Source organism: Hemitrygon akajei, chromosome 22, assembly GCF_048418815.1.
Source record: "Hemitrygon akajei chromosome 22, sHemAka1.3, whole genome shotgun sequence".
In the NCBI taxonomy this organism is placed as follows: Eukaryota; Metazoa; Chordata; class Chondrichthyes; order Myliobatiformes; family Dasyatidae; genus Hemitrygon; species Hemitrygon akajei.
In genome coordinates, this window is record NC_133145.1 from 56,984,560 (window position 1) to 57,006,460 (window position 21,901).

Below are 21,901 nucleotides of genomic sequence, written 5' to 3' on the forward strand. Positions count from 1 at the left end.
ATGCTCCATCTGCGAGAACAAACGGAATCTTCCAGTGGCTACCCATTTTAATTCCACTTCCCATTCCCATTACAATCTGACCATCCATGGCCTCCTGCACTTTCGTGATGAGGCCACACTTAGGTTGGGTCGCCTCCAACAAATTTCTGGTAATGTTCCCCCCTCCCCCCCCCACCTTCACAATTGCACATTCCCTTTTCTCCCACCTCATCTCTTTGCCCATCCATCACCTCCCTCTGGTGCTCCTTCCTCCTTTTTCTTTCTTCCAAGGCCTTCTGTCTCTTTCATCAATCTACTTCCCAGCTCTTTACTTCATCCCTCCACTCTAGGTTTCACCTTTCACCTGATGGTCCTCTCTCCTCTCCCTCATCTTTTAAATCTACTCCTCAGCATTTTTACTCCAGTCCTGCCGAAGGGTTTCAGCCGGAAACGTCAACTGTACTCTTTTCCATAGATGCTGCCTGGCCTACAAGCTGCTCAGATTTCCAGCATCTACAGACTTTCTCTTGTTTGTGACACAGATTACAACTACAGTTTTTAATCTCTTGTTACTCATTTCTGGGATCTGTCCATTAATTGCCCACCTAAAATGCCCATACTTAGTGACAATACTTAGTGTTGTTAGGAGAGAGTACCAGAATATAGGTAAAGGGAGGACCAGAGGTATTCACTCAGTGGCCACTCTATTAGGTGCAAGAGTGGAACCCAATGTGCTTTTCTGCTGCTGTAGCCCATCCATTTCAAGATTCAATGCGTGGTTCTCTTCTGCACACCACTGCTGCAACACGTAGTTATTTGAGTTACCGTTGCTTTCCTGTCAGCTTGAACCAGTCTGGCCATTCTCCTCTGACCTCTCTCATTAACAAGTGAATTCTCTCATTCACCCACAGAACTGGCACTCACCAGGTGTATTTTTGCCTTTTGCACCATTCTCTCGAACTTTAGGAATTGGCATGCGTGAAAATCTCAGTCAATTAGCAGTTTCTGAGATACACAAAACACCCCATCTGGCACCAACAATCATTACATAGTCAAAGTCACTTATATCACATTAACAAGTAGGTGTACAGGTGTACCTACTAAAGTGACTACTGAATGTATTTTCAAATCAGTATGGCGTGCAACTTTGTGGCAATTTGATGTCTAATGCCTTCGTCCTTTTTATAATGATACAGATTGTATGTTGGGGTGGTGTTGGGAGAGTTGTGATGTGTTTATACCTGATACATGTTGCATCTGTTGTGCAAGATTTGGGAAGAAAATAGTATATGAACGTTGATCAAGTTTTCATCAAGCAGGATCTGTGGTCCCATATGGTGTAAAGATTCATGAGAGTTGTCACTATTGCACTCATCCAGTGAAGTAAAGAGCAGCCCATCATGTTCCATCATTGGTAGTGGCTACTCACAAAATGCCAGCTGATGATCAGGATGTTCTTCCCCTCTGCCATCAGATTTCTCAATGGCCAATGAACCCATGAACACTACCTCATTATTTTGCTCTCTTTTTGCACTAATTTAATTTTAATATATATTTCTTACTGTAATTTATAGTATATTTTATATATTGTACTATATTGCTGATGAAAAACCACAAATTCCATGTCATTTGCCAGTGATAATAAACCTGATTCTGAATTTTGATTAGAACGGACAATTTTATATGTTGATACCTTTTACAGTAATTTCTTTAATTTTCTTAGTTTTCTCATCTATCCATTTCTCTCTGCGGATTTTTTCTGTTGCACTCATTAGTTCTTTTAACTTCTTGATTTCCTGCAAACAAAATAATATTGTAAGGATGTTACAAGAAACCCTGCATTTTGAATAATGAATGGCAGGAATAAAACAAAAGGGTCTTTATATCTTTGAAATAGAATCATAAGATCCTTTAGGTCTGCTGGGCACCAGACAGAGCCTCAGCTTAACATCTTATCTAAAAGACAGTATTTTTGACAGTGAAGTTCTCCTAAGTGTTGCAGTGGAGTATCACCAAAATTATAAATTCAATTATAACAAAAACATTTATTTCCAGTGGAAAGATATATAAACTGAAGGATATGTGTGTTTAGCTTAGCAATGTTAATTTTTCTTTAAAAAAAGTTAAATTGTAATTGCAATCAGGCAGCAGATACATAATCCCAAAAGCATATACCAACAGGCTCAAGAACAGCTTCTATCCTGCTGTTATAAGACTATTGAACGGTCCCCAAGTACATTATGATGGACTCTTGACCGTATAATCTACTCCATTATCGCCTTGCATTTTGACTTCCAGCACTGTACATTCTCTGTAACTATAAAATGATATTCAGCATCTATAGAAATGGATAAACAGTCGATGTTGCAGGCTGAGACCCTTCTTCAGGACATTTTCAGTAAAAGATTATGATGGGTAGCAGTGCAGAACTAAGGTAACATTAAGATCAGAAATGATCACACAAGTGGTAGAACAGGCTTGGGGGCTGAGTGTGGATTCTTACTCCTAATTCATACATTGGAATATTAGTTATCCATCTCCCTCTCCAATTTTCTTTTGGAGTAGAACTAAGTTATTCAGTGAGTTATTTATCTGCTGCTACGGCAATAAATTATGTTCTGATGTAAATCAAACTAAATGGATTCAGTAACAATAGTAAGAGATTACAGGCTTTGGATAGTTTTGGTGACACCATAAAAAATTAAGAAAACAGCTACTTTGAAAATTATTCAGGGGAAAGAAAGACATTATTTCATGGCAATGGATATGGTGATTCTCAGTTGGTACACATAGAAATACTGCTAAACTTCAAAGTCTCTAAGTTAAATGATTGAATGCTTTGTAGAATAGTATGCACAAAATATAAATTATACTATATATATAGTACTTATTAACTATATAAATTAATGTATAATAAATGTAGTAGGTGACAATATTGGTTCTTTTTTGTTTCATATAATACTTCTCTAGAAGTTTGAAGATGCAAAAAATAGTCCAAGTTTATGGATGGCTTTTTTTTTATTGTTGTTTGCATTTAAAGAAATCTGGCATAAACTGAATTATGCTGTAAGTGCCACCAATAACCAAAATGACTCTGATTTAACAATGGACATACTGCCAGAACTAGTCAATAGCTAATGTCATTCCCAATTTCAAGAACAAATTCAGGGGCCAATAGATCAATAATCTTAACAACAGAAGTAATGAGGATTCTAATAGCTTTGCTCAAAGATGTTCTAGGAAATCCTTAGCAATCAATAACATAATGAAAAATCATGAGTGTGGAACTTGTGAGTGTGAAATAGATCGACTCTGTGGTTAAGAAGGCATACGGTGCATTGGCCTTCATCAATCATGGGTCTGAGTTTAGGAGCTGAGAGGTAATGTTGCAGATATATAAGTCAGACCCCACTTGGAGTACTGTGCTCAGTTCTGGTTGCCTCACTACATGAATGATGTGGAAACCATAGGAAGGGTGCACAAGAGATTTACAAGGATGTTACCTGGCTTGGAGGGCATGCTTTGTGAGAATAGGTTGAGTGAGCTTGGTCTTTTCTTCTTGGAGCGACGAAGGATAAGAGGTGACCTGATAGCGGTGTATAAGATGATGAGAGGCATTGATCGTGTGGATAGTCAGAGGCTTTTTCCCAGAGCTGAAATGTCTAACATGAGAGGGTACAGTCTTAAGGTGCTTGGAAGTAGGTACAGAGGAGATGTCAGGGGTAAGTGTTTTTTTTACGCAGAGAGTGGTGAATACGTGGAATGGACTGCCGGTGACAGTGGTGGAGGCGGATATGATAGGGTCATTTAAGAGACTTCTGGATGGGAATATGGAGCTTAGAAAAATAGAGGGCTATGGGTAACCCTAGGTAAATTCTAAGGTAAGGACATATGCAGCACAGCTTTGTGGGCCGAAGGGCTTGTATTGTGCTGTAGGCTTTCTATGTTTCAAAAGTTCATGTTAAATAACCCTGTTGATTTCTTTTAAGTATAAAGAGTAGACATGCAAAATATAAAAGATGGACTTCCAAAAAGCATTCAATTAAATATAATTTAAGAGAATTATATTTAAATAAAAGCAGGTGAGATTTGGGGAATCAACAACCAGAGAGATTGTGGTGATTCAGAAAAAACCCTGAAAAACAGCATCAACAAACTTGCAGAATGGATGCATAAAATAAGCAAATAAATTTTAAAAACAAAAGAGACTCTGCAGATGCTGGAAATTTTCAGCAATACACACAAAATGCTGGAGGAACTCAGCACGTCAGGTAGTATCTATGAGGGGAATAAGCAGTTAACATTTTGGGCTGAGACCCTTCATCCTAGGTAGTCCCGAAGAAGGGTCTCAGCCTGAAATGTAGACTGTTTATCTTTTTCTGTAAATAAATTTCAATCTACAGTACTGTGCAAAGGATGTTGGGAATGGTGAGGTTGGAGCACCATAGGAGGGTGTGGGAGAGGTTGCAGAGAAGGAGTGCCAGGGGCGGGATGGGGGGGCGTGGTGCAGTTGCAGACACAACCAGCCCTGAGACGCCAAGCAAGGTCACTTGATTCCAAATGACTGGTTTATTAATCATTACAAAATGTTTCTCTGATGCTTCCCACTCCCTCCACTCTCCCCTTTCCCTTTTCCCACCATGATTATTGCCCCTTACTGCCCCCTTCCCACTCTCAATCCACAACCAGAATCAGATTTATCTTTGCTCTGTTACGAAGGATGAACAACTCTGATGGGCAGAAGAGTGCAGAGTCGCCCATGCGCCCCCCCTTTGGAGAATCGCAAATCGCTACTATTTCGATGCTGTTATCAAGGAAGTAAGAGAGACAAAGGAAATCTGCCAGGGCAGTTGTCATTGATAACAGCTCATGAAAGTTAATGAGAGAGAGAGTCACAGCTAAGAGTTACCCAGGGTGGATCGTCTCCTAGTGACAAAAGAGGAGATTTACTGCTATTGTCTTTTGGAGAAGGATTGTTTACTTGGTACTGTTCTATTCATTGAAACCCCTCAGGGGACAACCAGAGTGGGCTGGTTTGATGGGTTACATCATCCCAACCTGATTGACACCCGAGACCCCGTGAGTGGGGATAAAAGTGAGGTCTGGGGTAACACTCCTCAGACACACCAGGAGAAACGCTAGTGAGCAGCAGAAACCCACGAGACAGTGTGGGACATCGGAGACTGAACGAAGGGTCGGTAAATTTTAACTCACAGTGTTTATAGCGAGACCGGTGGGGGCTTGTGTGTGTGTGTCCACCCTTGCCTGGGTGACGAGTCCACCATGGAAGAACGGTCTAGCTAAAGGACGGAGGGGTCACACTTGAATGGCCACAACAACGACACATCGACGGATCGAAATCGTAAGGGAAGGTTGGCAAAGACCATAGCTGTTATTGTTTGCGCGCTCTCTTTCTCTCGTCTCTCTCTCTCTCCAACAATTGCAACACATCAACCGACAACTACCGCAGCCTGCATGAACTGAACTGAACTTTATATTTCCATCTGACAATTCATTATCCCCTAGACAATGATAGAGCTTGTTTTATTATTGATTATTATTATACCCGCGCTTTTAGGTTTAGTATTGCTAACGTATATTATCTGTATATTTGCATTGATATTGTTTTGTATATTTTTACAAATAAATACTGTTAAAAATAGCATCACCAGACTCCAACGGACACTTCTATCTTTGCTGGTAAGACACCCAGTTATGGGGTACGTAACAGCTCACACGTCATGAAATATCTTTTTATAAATATGAGAGTTTAAATTTGTGTGCTGGATCAAAAGTAGTCCAAAGATTAGGATTCACAAGTTAGCACAAGTGGCATTGCAGGTTAACAACTTCATAACAAGAGCTAACAAAACTCAAGAGTTTATTTTAGGGAAATAAAATTCAAAATCTGAGAATTTATTCCAAAAATATAGAACCGTATCTTGACGATAAAGTTAAAGAAAGAGTTCTGGTCTCCATATAATTTAATGAATGGAAAAGAAACAGAAAAAGAGCAAATAAGAGATTGAAAGGACGAAACCAGGATTAAAATTACAAAGGGACTCTGAACAATACAATGTTATCATTTTCGAGAAGTTTAAAACTGAATACGACAGTCAGTGATAAATCTTAAAAGGAAAAAGGAATTAGTACTTTCCTAGCGTATATGACCAATAAACTCTTCTTGGGTTTCCAGCTGGGTACAGGTATCGATTTCAACCGACGTTGTGATGATAAACACCGCCATCTTCGTCAGGTATGATACCTAGTCTGGTGGTATACACAGATACCTGTACCCGACTGGAAGCCTGAGAAGAGGTTATTCGAAATCTTATAAGGGATTTATAGAAAATCATCCTTATCTAAAGAGTGGTTTGAACGTGGAATCACAGGAAGTAATTGAGATGAATTATAGAGAACTAGTTGAGGCAAAGAGACAATAAGACAGAAATAAAAGTGTAACGGGGGTTTTTTTTCTTTTTCTTTGTTACTGTGTATGTAATCAAAATGGCGTCTTTGTTTGTTACAAGTAGGAATCCTGGCGCCTGTCTTAATGGTAGGAATGCTATTGTCTTTGTTATGATAAGTGCTGGAAGCTTGTTTGGGACTGTAAACTGATTGTTGGTGGGGACTTTTGGGAGTCGGGTGCGATGGAGTGACAGAGAGAGGACGGAGTGCTGGAAGCCGGGCGACGGAATGGACCCCGAGCGGGGGTCCCCGGCCCAGTGTTTTCGGTGATGAGAGGAGACGGAGACAGAGGAGTGTGGAGCGACTGGTCGACCACCGTGGGGGTCCCAGGAGGCGGGTCGAGGAGATCGGAGAGGATCGAATACCAGAAGACTTCAGTAATTGAGCTCCAACGGTTGTGCACGAAGTGGTTTGGACTTTGATAAGTTTGGCGCCTTTTCTTTTTTTTTTCTCTTATTCATATATACTGTATCGTTAGTAATCGCTTAGTTATAGTAATCTTTATAAATTGTACTCATTTAATCGCATAAGGTGTACTGTCTGTTTTTTGAGCGAGGCGGGGACATCACACAGCATCCACACCAGCTGATTACCCAGTTTGGCGGGGCCGAAGGCTGCTCCCCCTAGACTAGAACGAGTTTGAGCGATGCCTGAGGTGACCCAGGGGTTACATTGTGGGTGCGATCGTCCGGGATTGATTTCTGTGGAAGCTGTGTGATCGCCCTCTTTAAATTGTGTCTGCGGCGAAGAGCTGGTGTGCCTTTGTGGGTGTGCTATTGCCGGTTATCTCTGCATGTGTGTTGGGTGGGGTGGCTGCTGTTGGTAGCCCGGAGGTCGTTGTTCGAGTTCCGACTAGCGCTGACGAAATGGTGGTGGTACCATGGGTTGTCCGTACTGTTTGGAGAGTGAGGAGTGACAGGTTGGGATGTTTCAACTATGGTGGGCTCCGCCCGGTTGTTGGAATAACGTCCAGCCCTAAAGGGGCGGAGACGTGGGCGGAGCAGACCTCTCAGTTGTTGGGTGAGTGGCAGTGCTTGGCTGAGGGAAAGCGACAGGGATTGGTTGAAAGTTTGAGTAGGCGGGCTGGTAGCGTTGTTAGAACTGTCGGGCGCAATTATCTCGAAGTGACAGCTGCCAGTTCTGGGAAAGTGTGGGAAAATGCGTGTGGTTCGACTGGAAGTCAAATGCCGCAGCTGGGGGGCTTATCATATCCGTGGCAGGAGATTGGTGGGAAGTTTTTAGGGTATCCCTTTTGGTTAGGAGGGCAGATAAATTGCTTGCGGAGACAGGGGGATTTGTCAAGGGGATCAGTTGTTCCGTTGATCCGAGAGATGTCGGGAAACTTAGAGGAGGCCCAGTGGGGGAACGGCTTGGGGTCTCTGGGGGAGCACGTTCCCAGCAATGTACCAAGGAACTCCCGCAAGGAACAGACCCTATTCCTGAAGGCTTAGAGGGACCACGCACTCAGGTGTTGTTACGGATGGATGGAGGTCAAGTTAAAGCCATCCTCGGCACCGGGGCACCGGTTAAGTTGCTGTACAGTTTGTTTTATAACCGTTTTTGGAAGCCTTTACCCTTGATGACATTGACGACACTGGAGATTTGGGGTACCAGTGCCGGTGATTATAAAGACGACGGTTGTTGGTCAGTGAAAATGGAGTTCTTAGAGGCAAATGTGGAGGTGACTGAGGTTCGTGAATCGTTGATGCTGATGTGTCCGGACACTGTTGAGACGGGCAGCGTTTCGGTTATGGAGAGAACCAATATCCTGTTAGTGCGCTTGGGGGCCTGCCCGGAGGAGGCGGGTGAGAGCTGTTTGGAGGCATTATCGATGCACCCAGAGTTTCGAGCTGCTTGTGCGGACGTGTGTAGCAGCATTGGGCCGATACCGAATTCAAACCAGAGCCGGTGGTGGTATGGCCTGGAGGAGTATCTGAGGGTGAGACCCTCTTAGTGGACGCTGCGAAATACCACCAGGGAGGGGAGTTGACTGCTGAAGACACCTCGGTGAGGCAGAGGTTGCGGCGACTGGCCCCTACAGAGTGGCAGACGTAGGCAGCGTGTGTGTGGATTATATTGGGCCGTAGAGGCGATGGCCTATCTGAGTGGTGCGAAGAGGTTTAAGGTGCTGGATCTGAGGAGTGGATGTTGCCAGATCCCGATGAGTGAGGCCGCCAAGGAGAAGACGGCGGTTAAAAGTTTCCTAGGAGTCTTTCCGGTCCGAAAAGATACCACAGGGTATCTCCGGAGCCCTTGCAACCTTCCTGCAGGGCATGTGGAAGACCATGGGGTGTGGAGGCGTTTGGAATTTTGACGTATGTGGATGATCTCCTGGTATTTGGATTTGCCTCAGGAGAATATGAAGTGAGGTCGTTGCTGGAGCGGCTGAGAACTACAGAGTTAAAGTGTTTTCTGGACACGTGCCAGGGCTGGCGAAGGTCGCAGCTCGTGAGTGTCTGTCTCTATGGAATCAAGTTTGAAATTAAGACTGAGAGACCGGAGAGAGTGATCTGGACCCATTTGAAAGATGTACAAGTTGGAGAGAATGAAGAAAGTTGTTTGACTGAGGGCCACAGCAAACTGAGAGCCTGGAGAAGGTAGTTTGTGGAGGTGAAGAAATTGCGGACAAATCTCGGAAGGGGGAAGCGGTAGCTTGAAGGGAACCTGAAGATGACCATCAACAGTTCAAATGAAGTGCAAAACCTGAAGGTTGATCTGGAAGAAGTCATGAGGAGAAAAAAAGAAGCTGGAGAGAAGTGCAGTGAATACTGAACTGGAGGGTGACCAATCTTTAACTGCTGCTTTTCAGGTCGGGGTGGAAGAAGCTGTTGGAGTAACTGCATTCCAGATTGAGATGGCCGGGATGCAGGAGTCAGAACTGCTGAGCCAGGGGCCAGAGAAGATGATAATCTCAATTGCAGGAGGCTGAAGAGACTGCAGGAGCAGTGCAGGTCACGTGTTTCCATTTGGAGAAGATCAAACAGCAGCTACCGATCAAAGAAATGAGGAAGAATACGGATTCAAAGGCTGATGGCTGGATGTGTGGTACATGCTGCCTTTTGCTGACTTTCCCTCGATTGAGGAAGAGACCTTTGGCCCTTCTTCCACTGAGTCAGGTGTAGTGGGGAGGGTTAGCTGTGTGCAGTGTGGGGTATGAGTGAGAGGTTGAAAGAGGAGTTGGTAGTGGACCCAAGGTATCCCCAGCTGTGTCCTAGCCTAAGGGTTTAGGTGAGGGGGGTACGGAGGTCTCAGAAGGGTTAGGGAACGCCCAGATAGTTGGCCTATATAGCTCCTAAGGAACAGGGCGTGAGGTTTACTGTGTGGGGAGGAGATGTCACTGCTGGTGTTTGGGTTATGGTGTGTTGGCAGGAAAGGTGACGAGTTATCTAATAGTCATGAGGACATGACTTTTATTTGGTGGGGGGAGAGTGTAACGGGGGTTTTTTTTCTTTTTCTTTGTTACTGTGTATGTAATCAAAATGGCGTCTTTGTTTGTTACAAGTAGGAATCCTGGCGCCTGTCTTAATGGTAGGAATGCTATTGTCTTTGTTATGATAAGTGCTGGAAGCTTGTTTGGGACTGTAAACTGATTGTTGGTGGGGACTTTTGGGAGTCGGGTGCGATGGAGTGACAGAGAGAGGACGGAGTGCTGGAAGCCGGGCGACGGAATGGACCCCGAGCGGGGGTCCCCGGCCCAGTGTTTTCGGTGATGAGAGGAGACGGAGACAGAGGAGTGTGGAGCGACTGGTCGACCACCGTGGGGGTCCCAGGAGGCGGGTCGAGGAGATCGGAGAGGATCGAATACCAGAAGACTTCAGTAATTGAGCTCCAACGGTTGTGCACGAAGTGGTTTGGACTTTGATAAGTTTGGCGCCTTTTCTTTTTTTTTTCTCTTATTCATATATACTGTATCGTTAGTAATCGCTTAGTTATAGTAATCTTTATAAATTGTACTCATTTAATCGCATAAGGTGTACTGTCTGTTTTTTGAGCGAGGCGGGGACATCACACAGCATCCACACCAGCTGATTACCCAGTTTGGCGGGGCCGAAGGCTGCTCCCCCTAGACTAGAACGAGTTTGAGCGATGCCTGAGGTGACCCAGGGGTTACAAAAGCATATTCTGACAGGGGGTGATGACGTAAGGCAGAAAGAGGTTTGTGTGGAGTATTAATACATCTGTTCAGTGGCTGGGCCATATGTAAATTAAATGTGACTTCATTTAGACAGTGCTCATAATGCTCACCACGTCATGCTGATCCTGCATCTGCTGGATTTTCTTAGTGTATTTCTGGTCCACCTGCTTCAGTTCATTTACCACAGACTCACATTTTTCATTTAACCCTTTCTTGTCATCTATCAGCTGTTGAGAATAAAAAAAAACTCAGAAAGTTGCTATCAAAGCAACAGGGCATTAAGTAGAAAATAAACTTAAATTTAGCTCTCACCAACATTCAAAGAGATCCTTTGCCTTAACTTTGAATTACTTCAAAACCTACTACTTGAAAGTCATGCAACTTAGCAAGGTGGACCAAATATGAAGCATTAAAGTAAAATACAATAATAAAATTGGTAAATTGGTTTCGACCATAAGACACAGATGCAAAATTAGGCCATTTGTCCCCATGAAGTCTGCTCCACCATTCCATCATGGCTGATAATTATCCCTCTCAACTCTATTCACCTGCCTTCTTCCTGTAAGCTTTGACGCCCTTCTGGTCAAGATGGCATCTGTGTAAAAAGCTTCCACAGTTGTCATTTTCTGGATAGGCCACAAAACTATTTATTTCATTAATTTTATGTCTTTTACGCCTGCTTTTCATCTTGAATGTGTTTCTGGAACTGTTAAGAGTCTGTGATTTGCAGTTTGGAGATTGTTTGCGTGATCCAGTACTTCGATGTTTTCAACAGGATTCTGGGAAGTAACAAGCCTTGTGGCAAGGAGGCTACTGAGGGGAGGGGGAAAGCATAAGCCAATTTCATTTTGCTAATTAAAGTTTCCATTTTTCACTGATTAAAGCGATGAGAGAGATTGAAGCATTGAGGCGAATGCAGAAGGTAAGTGTGGGCTGTCTGCCTTTTAATTGCTGGAGGGATCACTCTGCTGCCAGAGAAGGAAGACTGTGTGGTCTGTCGCTGTGCTGGATGGAAGATGTTACTGAGGTATTCTGTGTTTTTGGATATGGATATGGATTTGGACTATGGACTTTTATTTCCAGTCTTATAGTTTTTTATATTCTGTGCTTTTCACCTGATCGTTCTCAGTTTTCTTTTGTGCAGGGGAGGGGGGATTTGGGGGTCGATGATCATGTTGCTGTTCTTTTTTTTTCTTGGTTTCGTGGCTATCTGGAGAAGAATTTCAAAGTTGTGTATTTTGATAATAAATGAATCTTTGAATCCTTTTAAAATACATTCTGTTTTAAATACACTCAATGACTCGGCCTCCACATTAGGCTGTGGCAATGAATTACACAAATTTTCCTCCTCCCTCACACTTTGGCTAAAGAAATTCATCCTCATCTCTGTTCTAAATTGACATCCTTCTATTCCGAGGCTGCTCACTCTGGTCCTAGACTCCTCTACTATAGAAAACATTATCTCCACGTCCACTTTATCTAGTCCTTTCAATATTCAATAGAGTTCAATGAGATCCCCACTCATTCTTCAAAGCTCCAGTGAGTACAGACCCACAGCCACCAAACACTCTTCATTCCCAGGATCACAGCTTATTATTACCACATATACCAAAGTACAATGAAAAATTTGTTCCGCATGTTGTTCATATTGATCAATTCATTACAGCAGTGGAAGGCATATCAATAACAGAATGAACAATAAAGAATTTCAGTTACAGAGAATGTGCAGTGAAAACAGATTTTAAAATTGCAAGATCATAACAAGGTAGATAATAATGGCAAGAGTCCATCTTATTGTACTAGGAACTGTTCAATAGTCTTTTACGGCATATAGAAGCTGGCCTTGAGCCTGCTGATATGTGCTTTCAGGCTTTTATATCTTCTGTCTGATGGGAGGGGCAGAGAAGACAGAAACTCTGGGGTGGATGGTGGTCTTTGACTCTGCCGGCAGCTTTCTTGAGGCAGCAAGTGTAGACAGAATCCATGGAGGGGTGGCTAGTTTTCATTCTGTTCTAAGCTTTGTCCACAACTCTCTGCAGTTTCTTGTGGTCATAAGCAGAGCAGTTGCCGTACCAAGCCACAATGCATAGAGATAGATGCACAGATAAAAATTGGTGAGGTTCAAAGAGGACATGAATAAACGTTTTTTTTATCATGAACAACCTCAAAAAGATTGGACCAGGATGTTCACTCCTAGGAACTTGTAATTCTCAATCCTTTTGACCTCAGCACCATTGATATAGACAGAAGCATGTCCATGGTCTCCCTTCCTGAAGTCAACGACTAACCAGTTAAAAACACAAAATGCTGGCAGAACTCAGCAGGCCAGACAGCATCTATGGGAGGAGGAAGTGACAAAGTTTCGGCCCGAAACGTCGTCACTACCTCCTCCCATAGATGCCATCTGGCCTGCTGAGTTCTGCCAGCATTTTGTGTTTTTATTTATTTCCAGCATCTGCAGATTCACTCGTGTTGACTAACCAGTTAAACCAGTTTTGTTGACACTGAGGAAAATTTAAATACCATGACACCACTTCAGTAGGCTCTCTCTCTTCTTCCTGTAATCTAACTCATCATTATTTGAAATATGGCCTACTACGCAATGCAACAGCACTTAATAAATTATTTGGTGTGTTTGATAATAGATGCCCAAATGCACTGCAGTTTCGAATGAACAAGTATAGTTTAGGGTTATACTCTTTCAGGCTCCTTCAAGATGAATGACAAACTCTCTTACTTTGCCATGGAATCTGGATATTGCTTTGCAGAGCAGACTTATCTACTGGCTTGCTAGACTATTTCAGAAGGCAGATAAGAGGTAACCCTTTTGTTGTTTTTTTTTGCCTTTGTGCTTTAGTGTTGTGGCTTCAAATAAAATATTAACCACAAACCAGTTGAAGTAGAATGTTGCTCTCACTGTCCACGGTGTTCTCCAGACTCAAATCCTAGAAGTCCTCTAGAATACCATATGCTGTCATTGTCTCTCTCACACACATCACCATGAACACTATGTGCTGCCTCTCTAAGGACACTTCACTATAAACGTAACCACTGAAGAGCAAGCAAACAGCACTGACAGACCTTACAATGGCCTGCAATCTAGATCTATGAATAGCCATCTTTGTCAGGTCAAGGACCAGATCAACAAAAGGGTCACTTGAACAAGTTATTTTTTACCCTTGAGTAGGTCACTTACACCCCACCGCAGTTTCTGTACCCAGTGCTCAAGGAGTGGGAGCATGGAGCTGAAGTGCAAGCAGAATTTGAGGAACACACCACTGGAAAACTCAAAGGGGCTGCAACCTCACATTCAGCATGAAGAGATACGGACTTACCCAGGCTGCAAAAGTTCTTCGTTAGAGCCAGTAAAGTGTGAACCGAATGTTAATTCAGTTTCCCTTTCCACAGATGTCACTCAATATGCTGAAGGTGTCCAACATTTTCTGCTTTTAGTTCAGATTTCAGCAACCAGCAACTACTGTGTTTGCACAAAAAAGGTTTTTAACCTTAGATGATTAAGTGTACAACTGCAAGGGTGAGCTTCCTCTTTACATGGGCAACTGAATTGCTGCTGCAATGAGAAAATACTGTTATCCATTTCTACTCCAGTCATTCTGAAGCTTTTGAGCTTGTCTCAATGATTAGCATCAGAGAATAATATTAGTGATGTCAATAAAGATCCTGGCTGGATCAACCAAAAATCCTTTTCTTCTCCCCCCCCCCATCCCCCCACACTATAATCTAATCACAGACTAACTTTCAGGCCTCTGTTTTGGGTGAGGATGGATTATAGTGGAGGGTTTCCCAACATAAGACATAGGAGCAGAATTAGGCCATTTGGCCCATCAAGTCTGCTCCACCATTCAATCATGGCTGATCCTTTTCTCCCCTCCTCAGCCCCACTCCCTGGCCTTCTCCCCATAACCTTTGATGCCGTGTCAAGCTTTACCTTAAATACACTTAACGACTTGGCCTCCACAGCTGCCTGTGGTAATAAATTCCCCAAATTCACCACCCTCTGACTTAATAAATTTCTCTGCATCTGTTTTAAATTGATGTCCCTCTATCCTGAGTCTGTGCCCTCTTGTCCTAGACTCCTCCACCACGGGAAATATTCTTTCCACATCTACTCTGTCTAGGCCTTTCAATTATCCTTGTGAACCTCCTCTGAAACCTCTCCAGTGTCAGCACATCCCTTCTGTGCTGAGGAGCCCAACACTGTTCACTACACTCCAGATGAGGCCTCACCAGTGCCTTATAAAGCCTCAGCATCACATTTCTGCTCTTGTATTCCAGACCTCTTAAAATGAATGCTAACACTGCATTTGCCTTCCTCACCAGACACTACCTGCAAGTTAACCTTTAAGGTGTTCTACACAAGGTCTCCCAAGTCCCTTTGCAACTCAGATTTTTGGATTTTCTCCCCATTTTGAAAATAGTCTGCACATTTATTTCTACTACCAAAGTGCGTGGCCATGCATTTTCCAACATTGTATATGGAGAAAATGGTCATACAAAGCTATGTGCACATGCATTGACTGCTTCAAAATGAGCCACATTACAGCATACTAACTGCAGAGTGCTCAACAGTTACACTTGACAGAGTTACACAGAAAGTGCAGCAAAGAACAGGTCAAATAACCCAACCATTTCATGTCAACATTTACACATTGCTGAAGCCTCACCGAGTCTTTTCTTATGCACTTTGATCAGCACAGTCCCTTATTCTCTTCTCCATCAAGCATTTGCCTAACCTTTTTATCTGCCTACAACACTTCTCAGCATTTTAATTAAAATTATTTCTTCAAAAGAAAATATACTGTTTCTATGATTAATATTTCATACTTCTAAAGGCTTCTATTAGGTCATCTGTCAACCTTCGCTTTGTTATCCTCACCCAAATTGAAAATAAACCACACTAATTCATAACTTTTGAAGCATTACATTTCCTGTGTAAATCGAAAAAAACAGCAGATACTATGACTGAAATAAAAGCAGAAAATTCCAGAAACACTGAGCAGATCAGGCAGCATCTGTGGAAAGAGATACGGTGTTAACACTACAAACCAAAGCACGCTCACTGGGAATGGGAAAGAGATGAGGGAAGTTGTAGAGAGGCTACTAATTGGACAATTAGGACAAAAGGAATATCTCCAGGATTCTTCGTCCAGCATTGCAGTAATAATGAGCTGTGTCTTGACATTCTAGTTCTCTCAATCGTATGTCCCTTTCTCTGCAATTTAAAATATTTTAATCTTCATCTTTTCATGGCCATGACGCAAAGTCTTTGACCTGAAATACAATAGGAGAGATGGAGTGGAATTTGCACATGCTTCCAGTGGCTTCGGAGCATCCCCCAGATTTTGAGATTTCTTCCCACATCCCAAAGACATGGTGATTAGTTAGTGAATTGTCCACCATAAATTACACGTCATGCAGGTGGATGGTAGCAGTGGAGTGGGACAATTGGTTACAGGGAAGTAAATGGGATCATTGGGTTTATTGAACTGCTTTGAGGGCCGCCAAATGTCCATAAGACATTAGAACAGAATTAGGCCATTCAGCCCATTGAGTCCACTCTGATATTTCAACATGGCTGATCCTGGATCCCATTCAGCCCCATACACCTGCCTTCTCACCATATGTCTTAATGCCCCAACCAATCAGGAGTCTATCAACTTTTTCTTTGAATATACCAACAGACTTGGTCTCCACTGTAATCTGTGGCAAAGCATTCCACAGATTCACCACTCTCTGGCTAAAAAAATTCCTTCTTACTTTGTTCTAAAAGGTCTCTTCTCAATTTTGAGTCTCTGTCCTCTAGTTCTGGACATCCTCTCCACATCCACTTTATCTAATCCTTTCAACATTCAGTACGTTTCAATGAGATCCCATGCATTCTTCTAAATTCCAGTGAGTACAGGCCCAAAGCAGCCAAATATTTCTCATATGTTAGCCCATTCAATCCCGGAATCATCCCTGTGAACCTCTCTCCAATGACATCCTTTCTTGAGATAAGGGGCCCCAAACTGTTAATACTTCAAGTGTGGCCTGACTAATGTCTTATAAGCTTCAGCATTATCTCCTTGTTTTTATATTCTATTCTCCTTGAAATAAATGTCAACATTCCATTTGCCTTTGTTATCAGACTCAATCTGTGAATTAACCTTCCAAGAGTCTTGCACAAGACTCCTAAGTCCATTTGCACCTCTGATGATTAAATATTCTCCACATTTTGTCAACAGTCTGCACTATTGTTCCTTTTACCAAGATGCATTATCATTCATTACCCAACACTGTATTCCATCTACCATTTTTTGCCCATTCTGCCAATTTGTCTAAGTCCTGCTGCAATCGCATTGCTTTCTCAGCACTACCCACCCCTCTATCTATCTTCATATCATCTGCAAACTTTGCCACCAAGCCACCAATTCCATTATATAAATCAATGACAAACAATGTGAAAAGTAGCACTCCCTGAGGAACATCACTAGCCACCAGCAGCCAACCAGAAAAGGCTCTTTTCATTCTCACTTGCTGCCTCCTGCCTGTCAGCCATTCTGTTATCCATGTCAGTATCTTTCCTGTAACACCATAGGATTTATCTTGTTAAGCAGCCTCATGTGTGGCACCTTATCAAACGCCTTCTGAAAATCCAAGTAAATGACATCCATTGCCTCTCCTTTGTCCTCGAAGAAACTCAACAGATTTGTCAGGCAAGATTTCTCTATTGACCTTGACTTACTCTATCATTAGTCTCCAAGTACCCCAAAACCTCGTCCTTAATAATGGACTCCAACACTTTCCCAACCACTGACATTAGGCTAACTGGCCTATAACTTCCTCTCTTTTGTCTTTCTCCTTTCTTAAAGAGTGGAGTGACATTTGCAATCCTCCGGGACCACGCCAGAATCGAGTGCTTGTTGAAAGATCATGACCAATGCACCCATTATATCTTCAGCAAATTCTCTAAGGACCCTGGAATACAGTCCATCTGGCTCAGGTGACATCCACTTAAAAGACCTTTGTGTTTGCCGAGCACTTTTCCCTTTGTAGTAGCAAAGGCACTCACTCCTGCTCCCTGACACTCACGGAGCTCTGGCACACTGCTAGTGTCTTCCACACTGAAGCAAAGCACTTGTTAAGTACATCGGCCATTTCTTTATCCCCCATTACTACCTCACCAGCATCATTTTCCAGTGGTCCAATATCAACTCTCAGCTCCCTTTAATTCTTAATATAACTGAAAAAACTTTTAGTATCCTGCTTTATATTATTGGCTAGTTTGCCCTCATACTTCATCTTCTCCCCTCTTATAGATTTTTAGTTGCCTTTTGTTGGATTTTAAAAGCTTCCCAATCATCCAAGTTCCCATTCACTTTTGCTACTTTATATGCCCTTTCCTAGGCTTTTATGCAGCCCTCAACTTCCCTTGTCAACCACAGTTCCCTAGCCCTGCTGTTTGAGAACTTCTTCAGTGAGACATAGCTATTCTGCGTCTTGAAAACTATTCCCAGAAACTTCAGCTACCTCTGTTCTGTTATCCCCCTCCAATCCACCTGGGCAAGCTCCTCTCTCACGCCTCTGGAATTCCCTTTATTCCATTGTGATACTGATACAAAGTCCTTCATCCCTGTTCTTAGGAGGCATGAGAAATAATCTGTTCCAGTTCAAACTGCCCTGCATTTCCACAGTGATCCTCTCTTCTTCCTGAAGACAAATAGGAGATTCCCAGAAAAACAAAATATGCATTCCAGAATAAGGAGTTTAGCACCAGAATATCACTATCTCAACTGCAAATTAAAGAAGGCAGAACCCATCAAATAAAAGCAAGAGACTAGGATACTATTCAAATTTATCATTTTGATCACTTTATACTAAGATGGACTTTTGTTTTAATTGTGCTCTTTATTGTTTCATTTAAGTTTTACTCATGAGTGCTGATTATATGATTCTATGTGCCTATGATGCTGCTGCAAGCAAGTTTTTCACTGCAACTGTACACACATATATGACAATAAACTCAACTCTGACTTTGTCACTTCAATCACAACAACATAGCCTGCAGAGGCCAAAATAACACTATCAGAAACAAAAGTACAATCTTAACCCTATTAAATACTACAGGCGCCAGACCATCTAACAATGAAAAACAATGTGCATTGTTAAATCATCAGTTTTCTGTTTCACTATTCTGATTGTAGGTTATCTTGCCTAATTTAGGATCTTTTTATCCAGGTAAGATTGAGTGTAAAATGAAGCCAAATGTAAAGAGATTTCACCTGATCAATGAATGTTAGATGACGTTGAATAGTTGATTCATACTGCTCCTTTTGCGCTCTTAATCGTTGACTCATTTCCTTTTCAGTTTCCTTCACATGCCGCGCAGTTAATTCCCTTTGCTGGGTCTAAGAAGAAAATGCAAGTAGACAAAGTGGTAGAGAAGGTATATAGCATAGTTGCCTTTGTTTTTTGGGGAGCTGACATCGATGAGACCACATTTGAAATATTATGTGCATATCTGGTCACCTAACTATAGGAAGGATGTTAAGCTGGTAAACATACAGATAAGATTCACAAGGATGTTAACAAGACAGGAGGACGTGAGTTACAAGGAGAGACTGGATAGGCTACAGCTTTCTCCCCAGAAGTTAAGACAGCTCAGGGGTGTCCCTATGGGGTTTATAAAACCCTGAGGAACAATGGGGATTAATTTGGAGTTATAGATTTCATGAATACAGCAGATATTTATTCAAATGAGGACCAGTCTTAAGAGATGTGGTTTGCACAGTGAACTGACCATGAATGAGATTTTCTTGTCTACTTCAGCCAAACGTTAATCAATGGTATAATGTTAATTGGCCTACATCAAACCAGGCAAAAGGCCAAGTTATCTGCACCATTGTAATTGAGTTCAAGGAAGTTGCAGACCAGACTTATTTTTGTCACTTAGCACATCAAACATGGTCACAAGCACAGTTGATTATCAATAGTTGGGGTATTTGTGTAATCAATGTGCCCTCATCATCAAATGTGGATGTCTGGTATCTCAGTTTTCAGAAGATTTTAGACCATCTTGTCTCAACAGAGGTTTTGAACATTCAGGGGTGTCACCCACTAGAGACATACAACTCAGAGTAAGCACTATGAGACTCAAAGTGTTGGAGTAAATAATGTCAGTGTAACTATTTAAATTTTATTGAATCGCCTGCTGTTACTCATGACTTTTAGGCTATAAAATGTGACATACATTGACTTTGGGGGACTCTACCACAATGGTCTCCATGAAAATACCTGCTTGTTGTGATGAATAAAGATTTCTTTATCACTTTCTTCAGTGTCTCCCAGTGTCTAAGATCACAGTCACAAGAGGTATAGATAAGGTGGATGGTCATATTTTTCCCTAGGGAAGAGGAATCTAAAACCAGAGGGCATTGTTTTAAGATAAGAGAGGAAAGATTTAAAGGAAACCTGAAGGTAGTGGGTATTTGGAACACACTGCTAGAGGAAGTGGTAGAAGCAGGTATAATTGCAATGCTTAAAAGGCAATTGGTCAGGTTCATGAATTGGGAAGGTTTAGAGGTAAATGAGCCAAATGCAGACAAATGGTACTAGCTCAAGTTGGTACCTTGGTCAGTATGAATGAGCTGAGCCAAAGTCATTGGTGTGTTTGACTCTGAAACCCACAACACAGCTCTGGATTATAAACTCAGTTCCTAATCAGGTACCTAAATAAAGGAAATTTAGTATTGCAGCTTTCATTACTCAAGGCTTTCAGATTGCTACAGAAACATATCCAGCTCATGTGTGTCTGGCCTTTTTGCAATTCCAGACCCACAGCAAAGTGGCTGACCTTGTAAGCTCTTCTGTTTGGGTAACTCACACTTGGATCTATGACTGCTGGGCAAAATTAGAAAACTAAAATACTGGAAATCAATGTCATGTGAGCAAGAAACATTGTGGTGATGTACTAAACACACAGTTTCAATAAGACAAGTTCATTTGTGGCTGTTTCAACAAAGCAGACCTGTGGAGAAACAAATGCTTTCCTGTTGCTTTTTTAAAATGAATGTTCCTCTTGTTACACATTCTGATGTTGTTGCAAGTTTATAAATAAAGAGAACACCTACTGTCGTCATATAGATGGAATTTCTATTTGTTTAGGTCCCATCCCTTCAATTTTTAAATTGATCTATCAGTTGGCAACCTTTACACTAAACAATTGAAGCTAAGGGATTAAAATGAGAGTATCAATGGTGCTCAGCAATGTACAAGACTTAACTTTTGAGAACATTCGATGGAGGTGGAATGTAACTATTACATGCCTGTGACCACATGGGTTTCCTCTGGGTACACTGGTTTCCTCCCAAATTCCAAAGCCATATGGATTAGTAAGGGTTAGTAAATCATGGACATGCTATGTTAACACTGAAAACATAGCAACACTTGCAAGCTGCCCCAGCACATCCTTGCACTGTGTTGGTTGTTGGTGCAAACAATGCACTTTACTGTATGTTGTGATGTACACTTGACAAATAAAACTAATCTAATCCAAAACTGACTTATTCTACTTCAGCTGCTTATTCTTCTTCATCCTGATGAAGGGTCTTGGCCTGAAACATCGGCTGTTTATTCCTTTAAATAGATGCTGCCTCACTTGCTGAGTTCCTCCAGTATTTTGCAAATTATACTCTGGATCTCCAACAACTACATAATCTCTTGTGCTTCCTGGAGTTAGATAGTACAAATTCAAATTTAGTTTAAGATATAATGCAAATCAGATTGGGACTTGATTTCTATCAAGTTCCAAGTAGTTTCTATCCAGAAGTCTGTGGCCAATTGAGAAACTTTCAAAACATCAATCTTGGCACTGATCCACTTTCATCACACTTCAAAGCATTATCAAATATAAATCTTATTGAGATACACTGGTTATTTACCAAAGCAGTCTGTAACATAGCAACAGCACGTTTCTTCTCTTCACATTCCAGCTTTAACTTGATCATTGAGCTTGTCACCTCTGTTGCCCTGAGTGACGCCTGCTCCAGGTGGGCCTGTTCCTCTTCAGATAATAAACCCTTGAGAGAGGACATAGAGAACTTTACTATTCAAAGATAAATTTAATTAAACTTTAATTAAATCTGAAAAGCAATGAAATATTTAATCTTAGGTTTCTTTTTCTCATCCTTAACCAAAGGAGAATCTCCTCACACTGTAGCTTGTCTCTTGTACAACCAAAATGTAAACTCAATCAGCAAGAACAAGGAGGATCAAAACTGGAAACGCTCATTAGATCAGACAACACAGGTGGATAGAAGA

General features: G+C 42.0%; 1 protein-coding gene across 7 annotated transcripts in view; it reads right to left on the reverse strand.

Annotated features, from left to right (window-relative positions):
* The window catches only part of cep131 (centrosomal protein 131), a 139,375-nt gene that overhangs the window by 45,668 nt on the left and 71,806 nt on the right, over positions 1–21,901 (reverse strand). For 6 of the 7 annotated variants that reach the window (XM_073026305.1, XM_073026307.1, XM_073026302.1 and 3 more), the window contains 4 exons: positions 21,523–21,660; positions 18,865–18,990; positions 10,693–10,809; positions 1,673–1,775 (listed from right to left, as the gene is read on the reverse strand). In XM_073026305.1, the coding sequence (XP_072882406.1) occupies positions 1,673–1,775; positions 10,693–10,809; positions 18,865–18,990; positions 21,523–21,660 (484 nt within the window). The remainder of the gene's footprint in view (positions 1–1,672; positions 1,776–10,692; positions 10,810–18,864; positions 18,991–21,522; positions 21,661–21,901) is intronic. The other variant, XM_073026308.1, reaches the window with a different exon arrangement.